The sequence below is a fragment of the Salmo trutta genome, chromosome 4, assembly GCF_901001165.1.
Source record: "Salmo trutta chromosome 4, fSalTru1.1, whole genome shotgun sequence".
NCBI lineage: Eukaryota > Metazoa > Chordata > Actinopteri > Salmoniformes > Salmonidae > Salmo > Salmo trutta.
Genome location: NC_042960.1, coordinates 13,507,655 through 13,523,402, shown reverse-complemented (window position 1 = coordinate 13,523,402; position 15,748 = coordinate 13,507,655). Strand labels below are relative to the sequence as shown.

The 15,748-nt window shown below is 41.3% G+C and overlaps 1 protein-coding gene across 1 annotated transcript; it reads left to right on the top strand.

Annotated features, from left to right (window-relative positions):
• Positions 1–1,299: 1,299 nt before the first annotated feature.
• Positions 1,300–13,621, top strand: LOC115191309 (zinc finger protein 23-like). Its single transcript, XM_029749181.1, has 3 exons — positions 1,300–1,783; positions 2,839–2,969; positions 12,035–13,621. Exons 1-3 carry the CDS (start codon positions 1,501–1,503, stop codon positions 13,196–13,198), a joined length of 1,578 nt encoding a protein of 525 aa, XP_029605041.1. The 5' UTR covers positions 1,300–1,500; the 3' UTR covers positions 13,199–13,621.
• Positions 13,622–15,748: the final 2,127 nt, after the last annotated feature.

Below are 15,748 nucleotides of genomic sequence, written 5' to 3'. Positions count from 1 at the left end.
GTAGGCTTGATTACCAACAACGAGGAGACAGCCTACAAGGAGAAGGTGAGGGCACTCGGAGTGTGGTGTCAGGAAAACAACCTCTCACTCAACGTCAACAAAACAGAGGAGATGAAGGTGGACTTCAGGAAACAGCAGAGGGAGCACCCCCCTATCCACATCGACGGGACAGCAGTGGAGAAGGTGGACAGTTTTTAAGTTCCTCGGCGTACACATCACGTACAAACTGAAATGGTCCACCCACACAGACAGTGTGGTGAAGAAGGCGCAACAGCGCCTCTTCAACCTCAGGAGGCTGAAGAAATTTGTCTTGTCACCTAAAACCCTCAAACTTTTACAGATGCACAATTGAGAGCATCCTGTCGGGCTGTATCACCGCATGGTACGGCAACTGCACTACCCACAACCGCAAGGCTCTCCAGAGGGTGGTGCGGTCTGCACAATGCATCACTGGGTGCAAACTACCTGCCCTCCAGGACACCTACAGCACCCGATGTCACAGGAAGGCCAAAAAGATCATCAAGGACAACAACCACCCAAGCCACTGCCTGTTCACCCCGCTACTATGCAGAAAGCAAGGTCAGTACAGGTGCAGCAAAGCTGGGACCGAGAGACTGAAAAACAGCTTCTATCTCAAGGCCATCAGACTGTTAAACAGCCATCACTAGCACATTAGAGGCTGCTGCCTATAGGCATAGACTAGGAATCACTGGCCACTTTAAGGAATGGAACACTAGTCACTTTAATAATGTTCACATATCTTGCATTACTCATCTCATATGTATATACTGTATTTTATACCATCTATTGCATTTTGCCTATGCCGCTCTGTCATTGCTCATCCATATATTTATATATTCTTATTCCATTCCTTTACTTAGATCTGTGTGTATTGGGTAGTTGTTGTGGAATTGTTAGATTACATGTTAGATATTACTGCACTGTAGGGACTAGAAGCACAAACATTTGCTAACCATGTGTCTGTGACCAATCAATTTTGATTTGATCCGATTTTTTTCTTGAGCTGATGGTTGGGGGCCAGAACATAATTACAAATAATTTGTAGAACGCAAATTGACCGCACGAAGCCCAAGCAGATATAATGTTCGACTAAAACAATAATTTATAACCTTGCTCACATTTGTATACGATCACGTTTTTCTCCATTATGTGTGGAAATACTTGGGAACAGATTTCTTAGTGGTACCTTATTTTAAAAAAAAACTGCGCTCATACTTTTTTCATTTAGACACACCCTTTGAGCTATGACGTTACCCAATAACATCCTTTCTCTTCAGTTTAAACGGAAGTGAACAGTGACCAAGGACAATTTCCACGTTAGCGTTTTTGTTGTTATTTAGACGTTTATTAACAACATGGGACAAACAAATATGACTAATTTAACTGCACAGCATCACATACTTACCCCATGTAGTCTTTAATTCGCGTTGGAGACAGGACTTGGTTGATAGATATTATTTAGGTAACGCTGAACTAACAATGGCTAACTGTATGGTTTTTCACACTCAAATAGCCTCCATCATGGAAGTGCTTGCAAATTCAGCCGTGGCAGAGATCTGTAAACTCGTAGACGACGACTATGCAGTGTTTCGTTTGGAAATTTCTCAAAGCCAGAAAGAAAACAGGGGATTGCGTAGGAAACTACAGCTACTTGAATTGAAGGTAGCAAGGGAGCGCGCAGACAGGACAATGCGAGAACGCATCCTCGCTAGTCGTCCCAGTAATGTCAAGATCCTAGACCGATACAGAGGAATGGAAAGAGGTACATTTCGCAGAAGGCCAAGGCTACGCGGCCTGTCGACTTTCATATATAGTTTCGTTCCTGTCGCTCCCGTTCCGATGTGTTACCTAAAATTGGGTCTTGGTCAGTTTTTGGATAGTATGCAATAATTACTGCATTTCCTATTATTTTCTCAATGAAAACAATGTGATGAATGGAACATAATATTGTGAACAAAAATATAAACGCAACAATTTCAAATATTTTACTGAGTTACAGTTCATGTAAGGAAATCAGTCAATTTAAATAAATTAGGCCCACATCTATAGATTTCACATGACTGGGCAGAGGTGCAGCCATGGGTGGGCCTGGGAGGGCATAGGCCCACCCACTTGGCCCACCATTCCCAGCCAATCAGAATACATTTTTTACAGGCAGAAATACTCCTCGGTTTCATCAGCTGTCTGGGTGGCTGGTGTCAGACGATCCCGCAGGTGAAGAAGCCGGATGTGGAGGAACTAGGCTGGTGTGGTTACACGTGGTCTGCGGTTGTGAGGCCGGTTGGAAGTACGGCCAAATTCTCTAAAACGACATTGGAGGCAGCTTATGGTAGTAGAGACATGAACATTAAATTCTCTGGCTACAGCTCTGGTGGACATTCCTGCAGTCACCATGCCAATTGCACGCTCTCTCAAAACTTGAGACATCAGTGGCATTGTGTTGTGTGACAACTGTACAGTGGGCTTTTATTGTCCTCAGCTTCTTGAGATGCCAGACCTGTCAGGTGGATGGATTATCTTGGCAAATGAGATATGCTCACTAACGGATGTAAACAAATTTGAGAGAAATAAGGTTTTTGTGCATATGAAACATTTCTGGGATCTTTTATTTCAGCTCATGAAACACGGGACCAACACTTTACATGTTGCGTTTATATTTTTGTTCAGTGTACATCGATCACTAAATAGTATAGAAAGTTATGAGAAGTGTTACTTTACATCCTTGCCAATTCTAGACAGTGTCAAAAATGTAAATAGTGTACCGTTAAGCATTGACAGTAGCTAAACTAACTACCTCTTTCCCCCAATAACTGTCAGGTGACGGAGATCTCACTGGAGGTCACAGGAGCTTTGTGAAGGCAGCAGGACAAAATACATGGAGAGATGACCAACCAATCACTGTTGATGAGGGGAGTGGAACCTCGACCCAGCACGTTATCGTGATAGAGGTTAGCCGTATACCCACTTATTTTTCAGTGAGCATTGCGTATACTCACTTCTTAATCCCCACTGATATGTATCAAAGTAGTGTAGTGGAGGTATACGCCGTATCAATTAATAAGGCTGATGAAACATATCAGAATGTTTAGCTTAAAATGTTGATAAACTATTATTTCTTCACATTTTGGGCGCAGCCATATACATACGGGGGATGTTGCAAAATGCAATTTGCGGAAAACACCTTTCTAAAATGCGCACTGCACATGCGAGAGGTTTCATGGACAGAGATGGAAATATCCGTTCGAAATGTATAAAGAGGGGAGATCTAAAGATGCAACAACTATCATCGGTTTCTAACATGACAAGGATAATGCCTTGGCTGCTAGACAATGAAAGAAAGAAAACCAATAGAAAGGAGAAAGCATATGAGGAAGCCTTTATAAAATAATTGACTCCACGTTTCTATGGTGGGATTTTGCCTATAGGCTACTTTGAGCCAAGGTTAAACATGCCTCATAATATGAAGTAAAAAGTCCAGGTTTCAAACAATTAAGGAACAGCAAAAATATAGCGACGCTAATCCTGGCCTAACCGTACTCTGGTAGATGGAAAGACTTTCCCAATAACCGTCTCAATTAAATGTTAACTAGCTTACCTTTCAGAATGATATCATGATTATTTCCATCAATCCAGTGGCCATTTTGGTTTTAAAAGTCCATCTCGCGCTACAGAACAGTGCTGTAGCGAGATATTGGTGGGTGGGCCTGCAGAAATGTGTGTGGGCCCCCCAAAATAATTATGATGGGGGGGGGGGGGGGGCGGAGCATGTACCTTCCTGCATATTTTGCCATGGGGCAAAGAGAAAAATGTTCAGTTTTAAAGCACATTTCCTGCAGTTCTACACATTTTGCCATAGGGCAGAGGGAAAAATGTGCAGTTTTATAGCTCACCCGATGCTATTCTCCACATTTTGCCACGAGGCTGAGAAAAGTTTGCATTTTTAAAGCTAATTGAAACTAAAATATAGATTTGTTGGTTGATAACGGCATTAGATTATGAGCTGTCTTGTTTGCTAAATAAACAAATGAAATAGGCAGTGGCATGGCGCATATAGCCATAATAGCACAGTGACATATGCCTCAAGCAGTCATAGTTATTTTGGCAACCCAGCCTGTGAGAGTGAATGTCATTCCAGTTCATCTGTTCTGTTATATTTGATCTAATCTGACTAACCCAGTGCATTGCTTGCGATGAATTCTATCTGATGGTGTTTGCATGTTTAAGTAAAAAGACAAATAATGTCCTGTTTGGAATACTGACAGGTAAAGAACATAAAAATAACAAATAAAAGCCCCACCCATGCGTTCTCCCCTGCTACAGAAACACTGTTAACCAAACAACAGTGCTAGGTGCCTGTGCACTTGAATTAAAGGTTAACTACACAAAAAAATGATTTCCTTCAATTGTTTTTCCCAGACCTAATGTGGGAACAACCCCCGTATGTATATGGCTGCGCCCAAGATGTGGCTTAATCATTGTTATGGATTGACATCCAATTGTATTTTTTATTATTTTTTCATTAAAAACGTGTGACTTTGATAGCAAAAGCCTTTAAAAAAATCATAATAATAAAAGTCTGAAACCTGTAAATGTATGACTCAGTTTAGCTTACTTGCACAGTTTAGCCTACTTGCACAGTACAGCTTGGGTTGGCCTGACTGTGAAAGACCAATATGGGATACAGTGCCTTGCAAAAGTATTCACCCCCCTTGGCATTTTTCCTATTTTGTTGCATTACAACCTGTTATTTAAATGGCTTTTTATTTGGATTCATATAATGGACATATAGTCCAAATTGGTGAAGTGAAATGAAAAGAATTACTTGTTTAAATGTATTTATTTTTTAAATACGGAAAGTGGTGCGTGCATATGTATTCACCCCCTTTGCTATGAAGCTCCTAAATAAGATCTAATGCAACCAATTACCTTCAGAAGTCAGATAATTAGTTAGTTTGCACACAGGTGGACTTTATTTAAGTGTCACATGATCTGTCACATGATCTCAGTATATATACAAACCTGTTCTGAAAGGCACCAGAGCCTGCAACACCACTAAGCAAGGGGCACCACGAAGACCAAGGAGCTCTCCAAACAGGTCAGGGACAAAGTTGTGGAGAAGTACAGATCAGGGTTGGGTTAAAAAAAATATCTGAAACTTTGAACATCCTGCGGAGCACCATTAAATCCATTATTAAAAAATGGAACGAATATTCGCACCAGAACAAACCTGCCAAGAGAGGGCCGCCCACCAAAACTCACAGACCAGGCAAGGAGGGCGTTAATCAGAGAGGCAACAAAGAGACCAAAGATAACCCTGAAGGAGCTGCAAAGCTCCACAGCGGAGATTGGAGTATCTGTCCATAGGACCACTTTAAGCTGTACACTCCACAGAGCTGGGCTTTACGGAAGAGTGGCCAGAAAAAAAGACATTGCAAGCAAACACGTTTGGTGTTCGCCAAAAGGCATTTGGGAGACTCCCCAAACATATGGAAGATGGTACTCTGGTTAGATGAGACTAAAATTGAGCTTTTTGGCCATCAAGGAAAAAGCTATGTCTGGCGCAAACCCAACACTTCCCATCACCCCGAGAACACCATCCCCACAGTGAAGTATGGTGGTGGCAGCATCATGCTGTGGGGATGTTTTTCATCGGCAGGGACTGGGAAACTGGTCAGTATTGAAGGAATGATGGAGTGCACTAAATACAGGGAAATTCTTGAGGGAAACCTGTTTCAGTCTTCCAGAGATTTGAGACTGGGACGGAGGTTCACCTTCCTGCAGGACAATAACCCTAAGCATACTGCTAAAGCAACACTCGTGTGGTTTAAGAGGAAACATTTAAATGTCTTGGAATGGCCTAGGTAAACCCAAACTTCAATCCAATTGATAATCTTTGGTATGACTTAAAGATTGCTGTACAAAAGCAGAACCCATCCAACTTGAAGGAGCTGGAGCAGTTTTGCCTTGAAGAATGGGCAAAAATCCCAGTGGCTAGATGTGCTAAGCTTATAGAGACATACCCCAAGAGACTTGCAGCTGTAATTGCTGCAAAAGGTGGCTCTACAAAGTATTGACTTTGGGGGGGTGAATAGTTATGCACGCTCAAGTTTTCTGTCTTTTGTGTTATTTCTTGTTTGTTTTACAAAAAAAAATATTTTGCATCTTCAATCTTCACTTTCACAAGCCACTGTATAACATTTTAGGTCATTCAGAGTGTACAGTACATTTGGAAAATATTCATTTCCACATTTTGTTACGTTACAGCCTTATTCTAAAATGGATTAAATAATACCACACACAATACCCCATAATGACAAAGCGAAAACAGGTTTTTAGAAATGTTTGCAAATGTATTAAATATAAAAAACAGATACCTTATTTATATAAGTATTCAGACCCTTTGCTATCAGACTCGAAATTGAGCTCAGGTGCATCCTGTTTCCATTGATCTTCCTTGAAATGTATCTACAACTTGATTGGAGTCCACCTGTGGTAAATTCAATTGATTGGATATTATTTGGAAAGGCACACACCTGTCTATATAAGGTCCCACAGTTGATAGTACAGAGCTCTGAGACAGGATTGTGTCGAGGCACCGATCTGGGGAACGGTACCAAAAAATGTCTGCTTCATTGAGGGTCCCCAAGAACACAGTGGCCTCCATCATTAAATGGAAGAAGTTTGGAACCACCAATACTTCCTAGAGCTGGCCATCTGGCCAAACTGAGAAATTGGGGGAGAAAGGCCTTGGGCAGGGACGTGACCAAGAACCCAATGGTCACTCTGTCAGAGCTCCTGAGTTCCTCTGTGGAGATGGTTGTCTTTCTGGAAGGTTCTCCCATCTCTGTAGCACTCTACCAATCAGGCCTTTATGGTAGAGTGGCCAGACGGAAACCTCTCCTCAGTAAAAGGCACGACAGCTCACTTGGAGTTTGCCAAAAGGCACCTAAAGGACTCTCAAACCATGAGTAAGAAGATTCTCTGGTCTGATGAAACCAAGATTGAACTCTTTGGCCTGAATGCCAAGCGTCACATCTGCAGGGAAACCTGGCACCTTCGATACGGTGAAGCATGGTGGTGGCAGCATCATGCTGTGGGGATGTTTTTCAGAGGCAGGGACTGGGAGACTAGTCATGATCGAGGGAAAGATGACGGAGCAAAGTACAGAGAGATCCTTGAGGAAAACCTGCTCCAGAGCGCTCCGGACCTCAGACTGGGGCGAAGGTTCATCTTCCAACAATACAACAACCCTAAGCACACAGTCAAGACCGCAGGAGTGGCTTCGGGACAAGTCTCTGAATGTCCTTGAGTGGCCCAGCCAGAACCCGGACTTGAACCGGATCGAAAATCTCTTGAGAGACCTGAAAATAGCTGTGCAGCGACACTCATCATCCAACCTGACAGAACTTGAGAGGATCTGCAGAGAAGAATGGGAGGAACTCCCCAATTACAGGTGTGCCAAGCTTGTAGTGTCATACCCAAGAAGACTCTAGGCTGTAATCACTGCTAAAGGTGCTTCAACAAAGTACTGAGTAAACGGTTTGAATACTTACAGTACCAGTCAAAAGTTTGGACACACATACTCATTCAAGCGTTTTTCTTTATTTTTACTATTATCTACATTGTAGAATATTAGTGAAGACATCAAAACTATGAAATAACACAAATGGAATCCTGTAGTTACCAAAAAAGTGTTACACAAATTCTTCAAAGTAGCATCCTTTTGCCTTGATTGCAGCTTTGCCCACACTTGGCATTCTCTCAACCAGCTTCACCTGGAATGCTTTTCCAACAGTCTTGAAGGAGTTACCACATATGCTGAGCACTTGTTGGCTGCTTTTCCTTCACTCTGCGGTCCAACTCATCCCAAACCATCTCAATTGGGTTGAGGTCAGTTGATTGTGTAGGCTAGGTCATCTTGTGCAGCACTCATCACTCTCCTTCTTGGTAAAATAGCCCTTACACAGCCTGGAGGTGTGTTTGGTCATTGTCCTGTTGAAAAATAAATAATAGTCCCACTAATGCGCAAACCAGATGGGATGGTGTATCGCTGCAGAATGCTGTGGTAGCCATGCTGGTTAAGTCTGCCTTGAATTCTAAATAAATCACAGACAGTGTCACCAGCAAAGCAGCGTCACACCTCCTCCTCCATGCTTCACCGTGGGAACCACACATGTGGAGATCAGCCGTTCACCTACTCTGCGTCTCACAAAGACACGGCGGTTGGAACCAAAAATCTCAAATTTGGACTCATTTGACCAATGGACAGATTTCCACCGGTCTAATGTCCATTGCTCGTGTTTCTTGGCCCAAGCAAGTCTATTCTTATTAGTTTCCTTTAGTAGTGGTTTCTTTGCAGAATTTATTTGGGTTGCGATCTGAGGTGCAGTTAACTCTAATGAACCTACCCTCTGTGGCTGAGTTAACTCGGTCTTCCTTTCCTGTGTCGGTCCTCATGAGAGTCGTTTTTTTTTTTTTTGCGACTGCCCTTAAAGAAACTTTCAAAGTTCTTGAAATGTTCTGTATTGACTGACCTTCATATCTTAAAGCAATGATGGACTGTCATTTCTCTTTACTTATTTGAGCTGTTCTTGCCATAATATGGACTTGGTCTTTTACCAAATAGGGCTATCTTCTGTATACCACCCCTACCATGGCTCAAACTCATTAAGAAGGAAAGAAATTCCACAAATTAACTTTTAACAAGGCACACCTGTTAATTTAAATGCATTCCAGGTGACTACCTCATGAAGCTGGTTGAGAGAATGCCAAGCGTGGGCAAAACTGTCAAGGCAAAGGGTGGCTACTTTGAAGAATTTCAAATATGAAATATATTTTGATTTGTTGAACACTTTTGGTTACTACATGATACCATATGTGTTATTTCATAGTTTTGATGTCTTCACAATGTAGAAAATAGTAAAAATAAAGAAAAATCCTGGAATGAGTAGGTGTCCAAATGTTTGATTGGTACTGTATGTAAATGTTATATTTCAGGTTTCTATTTTTATAAATTTGCCAACATTAAAATCTGTTTGTGCTCTGTCATTATAGGGTATTGTGTAAGTTGATGAGGGGGAAAAAAAACTATTTCATCAATTTTAGAACAAGGCTGTAATGTAACAAAATGTGGAAAAGGTCAAGGGGTCTGAATACTTTCCGAATGCACTGTATGTGACTGTTTTTCATATTTTTCACACAGGGCGCCTATCCTTCTCCGGGTGGGCCGTTTTGGGATTTTTTTTTTCAAAATTAGAATGTACCCACTTCTTCAGGCACCACTGGTGGTCAGTGTAATAGTTTTGCATTAAGAATTACAGTTAATTAAATGTGGCCCGTCTATTTCAGAAAGGCTCCCCTCAGCTATTCACTTGCTTGCATTTACGTCTTTATTTATCTGCCATGGGGAGCTTGAGAGACCTCCCTACAACATTATCCAATACGCCATGAAAGTGGTACTTCCAGGTTCCTCGTTTTGTAAGCAAAGATTTTTCTCCAAATTTGCATCGGCAAATTCATGAAAACGTGGTCATATAAGATATATACTGAACAAAAATATAAACACATCTTGCAACAGTCTCAAAGATTTTACTGAGTTATTGTTGACATAAGCAAATCAGTCAAATTGCCATTGATAAAATGCAATTGTGTTCGTTGTCCGTAGTTTATGCCTGCCCATACCATAACCCCACCACGGGGCACTCTGTTTACAAAGTTGACATCAGCAAATCGCTCGCCCAGACGCCGGTTGTGCAAACCCACAGTTTCATCAGCTGTCCGGGTGGCTGGTCTCAGACGATCCCGCAGGTGAAGAAGCCGGACGTGTAGGTCCTGGGCTGGCGTTGTGTGAGAGCAAAATTACAATATTATGTTATAATACTGTTACTGCATCAAATGGTTGTTTTATGTGATAGAATAGGGGTTTTTAGAACACGCTCATCTGTGTGTGTTCTACAGAATTGGGCCTTTGGCGCTTAATGCTGACACTGGATTTACGATGCCTTTGGTGATAAAACCTAAAGACCCCATTCCATAGCATGAGTTGGTGTTTGTTTACTGGGAAGTACCAGGGTGGAGATGACTCGAGTATGGATAATGACTCTAGTTTCCACACAATGAGAACAATCTTAACAGCAGATACTGTCTGCTGTGTATTATTAATTTCCTTTGTACGAATCCTAACCTTGTGACCCATTCCACACTTCTGTTGTTTGTCATGTAGACTAAGAGGGTGTATCTTTGCTATAAAAGGTATTTGTATTCTTTGTGTCGGGGCTCTCAACACAACAGTCAAGAGTGTTGTGTCGACCAGCCATAGTTATTGCAGAGCACTCACATCATTCACTTGTGTGTGGGGTGACATGCTTTCCTTATTAATATGTGAATAAAGATTTCGTTTTAAGTATAACTTTGACTTGTGTGATAAGTTTGTCTCTCCTCATTTGATAATAAAGAAATAACCACCACAGTGATTACACGTGGTCTGCAGTTGTGAGGCCGGGTTCAAATTCTCTAAAATGATGTTGGAGGCGGCTTATATGGTAGAGAAATTAACATTACATTCTCTGGCAACAGCTCTGGTGGACATTGCTGCAGTCAGCATGCCAATTGAACCCTTCCTCAACTTGAGACATCTTTGGTATTGTGTTGTGTGACAAAACTACACATTTTTAGAGCACCTTTATTGTCTCCAGCACAAGATACACCTGTATAATGATCATGCAGTTTAACCAGCTTCTTGATATGCCGCACCTGTCAGGTGGCTGGATTATCTTGGCAAAGGAGAATTGCTCACTAACAGGGATATAAATAAAACATTTGAGAGAAATAAACTTTTTGTGCATATTAAAGATTTCTGGGATCTTTTTTTTCAGCTCATGAAACATGGGACCAACACTTTACATGTTGCGTTTACATTTTTGTTCAGTGTATATTAAAATGTTTTCAATGCGTTTTCAGGTAGTGTATAGTGCAATGTCCCTCAAAATGGTTTTCTTAAATTAATAATGATCCAGGTTCTTCCACCATATTTCTCACATGTTCAGACTACATTTTGAGAATATATGGCAAAGTGTAGATTTTTTTTAATGACTATTATAGGCATTATTTTATAGGCGACCTTAAAGTATGAATATTGATTAATTGACCCCATGGGTTATGAAATGTGGTTTAACCAATTCATGTTGCCTACTATAGTGCGTTGTCAACAATTCAATCATATTTTTCAGCAAAATAAGTATTTTTAATTAAAAAGATAATGTAAACTAATCTCAGTCCACCGTACTTTTTACTGACATATCAACCACCTGGTTGATATGTCCCTTTTTTTTTCTTTTTTTTTTTGCTTGTTAGCTTTTTTACATTTTAACTATTTATTTTCATATTCTTACTCTTCAAGGTCTCTACTAACAGGAATGGAACAATATTAATCCATCACAAATGTAATTCCTGCCTTTATCCCATATCTTTGGTGACTCATTTTTTGTTTTCTTACAGCCCTCTGAGTGGGCAAAGTTAATGCCACAACACTGAACTGTAGCAACCCAAAATGATACAAATTATGTAAATTGATGCAGGAGGGCTGGGGGAGTGAAGATTTCTTTCAAATCCAGTTCTAAATCCATTGTCAAAACATGCTCTACCAGCCGGTTGAGAATAGGGTTAAGGGGTTAAAAAGTACTGGCTGTAACTAACAGGTTTTTATCGTCCTCAAACTTGAGCAGCCATGCTAACAAGTGTGCTGAGTTGTAGTTAAATGAGACTTTTCTAACTTTCGCCAATGTGTCTTACTTCTTGACCGTCAAATATTTGAATAAAAGGCATCGGGTATGAGCAAATCAAATATATAAATCTAATTTTATATATGTCTTATATGACCGCGTTTTCATGAATTTGATAGTATAAGCTTGATTGCCTTTCAAAAACCATACAGGACTCGACCAGGAAGTAGGCGGGACATTCAAAGGGTATTCAACTCATGTACCGATAATAACCTCCTCTCTTCTTGTGTCAGTCTGCAGATGCAGAGGCTGCAGGTCATGGGGTCAAGCAGGAGAGGTCTGAAGGAGAGGAGGACCCACGTCACAGCAGAAACATCCAGGTGGATGCTGTGGCTGAAGTGGCGCCCCCTGTAGCCATGGAGGACCCCCCCACCGCGCCAGCGCAGCCCAGGATCAGACGCAGCATCACGGAGGTCAGTGGAACGCAGAACGCCGCCCTCAAGTCAGAGACAGACACCGAGACTTTAACTGGGCTGGAATCACTGAGCTGTGCTCCTGCTCCCCGCTCAGAGTATATACTTTATGGTAACCCAAGCCCGAGGACTGTTCTGTCCCATCAGGACTCAGGTGACGTGTCACAGACTGACAATGATCCGTCCTGTTCATACGCTACAGAGATGATACCTGGTGACATGCCTTTGGGCTTAGATACACCGACTAATCCAATGAGAGGTGACTGGAACCGGTACAGTAGTAGTGTAAACTCTGAAGGGTTCCTAGATAAGAAAGGGGAGGGTCTGGTCGTAGATGAAGTGACTGTGAAAGTGGAGAGCGACGTTTCTCTGTCATGGAATGCAGACGAAACTCACTTAGGAGAAGGACACTCGCAGGGCAACACCAGTGACTTCTTTGACTACAGGGAAAGCTTAGAGACAAATCCAAATGTCGCAACCCACTCCCCTTTACACGCGTTCAGGGAACGTGACCCAGTGTCCACGTCGATAGAGCCTTCCGATTCACACGTCCGCATCCTTTTTGATCAGCTATTGAACTCAAACGACAGGGCTAGAGCCCTGGCTCGGGGAGGGGCAACAACATCAGGCAATAGTAAAGAGAAACGGTTCCTCTGCATGTTCTGTCACAAGGGCTTCAGCTGCCTCCAGAATGTGGAGATCCACCAGAGGGTCCACACAGGGGAGAAACCCTTCAGTTGTACCCAGTGTGAGAAGAGGTTCTCCCACCAGCACCACCTGAAGAGGCACCAGAGAGTCCACACAGGGGAGAAACCCTACAGCTGCCCACAGTGTGAGAAGAGGTTCTCTCGCCAGGACCAGCTGAAGATGCACCTGAAGGTCCACACGGGAGAGAAGCCATTCGCCTGTATGCACTGCGGGAAGAGTTTTTCAGAGAGGAGATGCCTCAGGATACACCAGCAGAAAAACCATCCCACTCTGTAATATAGAAAGTAACCATTCCACTCAATAGCTTCTGATGTTTAGATCAAACCCTGCATTAAAGACAGATTCATTTTGGTTGTTGTCAGCTCAAAAGACCCATAGATGGATTTGGAATAACAAGAGTTTCGGTGTTGAAACAGATTTCAGGGTGGAAAATTCCCGGGTAGAACATTGCATCAAAACATTGTGTGATATATAAGGCATATATAAGCCTAATGAGTCTCTTACATAGTGTTTGTACTGTGTAGGCTATATGATGTTCACAAATGCCTGTTTCATTACTTCCATTGAACTACTTTATTTTTAAATTAAAGCAGTTTATCAAGTTCACAATGATTTTTTTGTTGTTGAGACGTGTGTGAGGTTTTTGTATGGTGTGATTAACACTTATGTTTAATAAACACAACATGGGACTTTTCATTTTAAGACTTTCATTGAGACTCTCTTTAGTATACATCACATCTGATCTCACCCTATTCTGCATACATACAACAGTACTTTATTACCAATATACATTTAAATATAGATAAATACATTACCAACACACAAACACCCACTATACACATCAAAATAGTTTAGTCAGGTTTGTCTGATGACTTATCATAGCAGACTCATATTTAACCACAATATATTTACAGTACCCTTAGAAAGTATTCATACCCCGATCTATTCCACATTTTGTTGTGTTACAGCCTGAATTCGAAAATGGTTTAAATGTATTTTTTCCTCACGCGTCTACACACAATACCCCATAATGACAAAGTTAAATGTTTTTATAAATGTTTGCTAATTTATTGAAAATTAAACGCAGAAATATCTTATTTACATAAGTATTCACACCCCTTATCAGTACTTTGTAGAAGCGGTTACAGCTGAGTCTTTCTGGGTAAGTCTCTTAGAGCTTTCCACACTTGGATTTTGCAACATTTGCCAATTATTATTTTCAAAATTCTTCAAGCTGTGTCAAATTGGTTGTTGATCAATGCTAGACAACCATTTTCAGGTCTTGCCATAGATGTTTAGGTAGATTTATGTCAAAGCTGTAACTCAGCCACTCAGGAACATTCATTGTCTTGGTGAGCAACTCCAGTGTAGATTTGGCCTTGTGTTTTAGGTTATTGTCCTGCTGAAAGGTCAATTCATTTCCCAGTGTCTGGTGGAAAGCAGACTGAACCAGGTTTTCCTCTAGGGTTGTGCTTGTGCTTAACTCCATTCAATATATTTTTTATCCTAAAAAACTACCCAGTCCTTAACGATTATAAGCATACCCATAGCACGATGCAGCCACCACTATGCTTGAAAATATGGAGAGTGATACTCTAATGTGTTGTACTGGATTTGACCAAAACGTAACACTTTGTACTCAGGACAAAAAGTGAATCGCTTTGCCATATTTTCTGCAGTATTACTTTAGTGCCTTGTAGCAAACAGGATGCATGTTTTGGATATTTGTATTCTGTACAGTCTTCCTTCTTTTCACTCTGTCAATTAGTGTAGTATTGTGGAGTATCGACAGTATTGTTGATCCATCCTCAGTTTGCTCCTATCACAACCATTACACTTTAACACTTTTAAAGTCACTATGGTGAAATCTTGAGCTGTTTCCTTCCTCTCTGGCAACTGAGTTAGGAAGAACGCCTGTATCTTTGTAGTAACTGGGTGTATTGATACACCATCCAAAGTGTAATTAATAACTTCACCATGCTCAAAAGGATATTCAATGTCTACCAATAGGTGTTCTTCTTTGCGAGGCAATGGAAAACCTCCCTGGTCTTTGTGGTTGAATCTGTGTTTGAAATTCACTGCTCAACTGAGGGACCTTACAGATAATTGTATGTGTGGGGTACAGAGATGAGGTAGTAATTTAAATTTCATGTTAAACTCTTATTGCAGACAGAATGAGTCCATGCAACGTATTATGTGACTGTTAAGCAAATTGGTACTCCTGAACTTTTTTAGGCTTGCCATAAGAAATAGATTGAATACTTATTGATTCAAGGCATTTCAGCCTTTAATTTTTCATTAATTTGTAAACATTTACTAAAACATTATTCCACTTTGACATTATGGGGTATTGTGTGTAGGCCAGTGACAACAAATCTAAATTTAATCCATTTCAATTTTTGGCTGTAAAACAACAACATTTGAAAAACTAATGGGGTGTGAATACTTTCTGAACAATAAAGTAATTCTGTAACTACAATATAGGACTCAAACGTAGTGACGTATGTACGTACCTGAGGGAGTGTATGTCTGTGTAATAATCTGTATCATCTGTCTCTTCCAGGAGGAGGAGTGTCCAGAGGTGCTGCTGGTGAAGGAAGAGGGGTGTGAGGAGGGTCTGGGGAACCCTGAGTGGACCATGGTCATGGAGGACAACCAGACTACACCTGAACCAACGGAGGAACCAGCTGAGCAGCACAGGACCACACACAGTCTCATTGAGGTGAGCCCACTGTGAACTACTGTCTTTATGGTATTAGGTCCATGTCAGTGGTTGTCAGGGGTTTTGATGATGAGGGAGGACGATTTTTTTTCATGAGCACCCAG

Excerpts from the sequence above, each read along its gene's own strand:
- LOC115191309 (XM_029749181.1), top strand. The coding sequence starts at position 1,501 with ATGGCTAACTGTATGGTTTTTCACACTCAAATAGCCTCCATCATGGAA. Across the intron at positions 1,784-2,838 it reads ATACAGAGGAATGGAAAGAG|GTGACGGAGATCTCACTGGA; the intron begins GTACATTTCGCA and ends AATAACTGTCAG. Across the intron at positions 2,970-12,034 it reads AGCACGTTATCGTGATAGAG|TCTGCAGATGCAGAGGCTGC; the intron begins GTTAGCCGTATA and ends TTCTTGTGTCAG.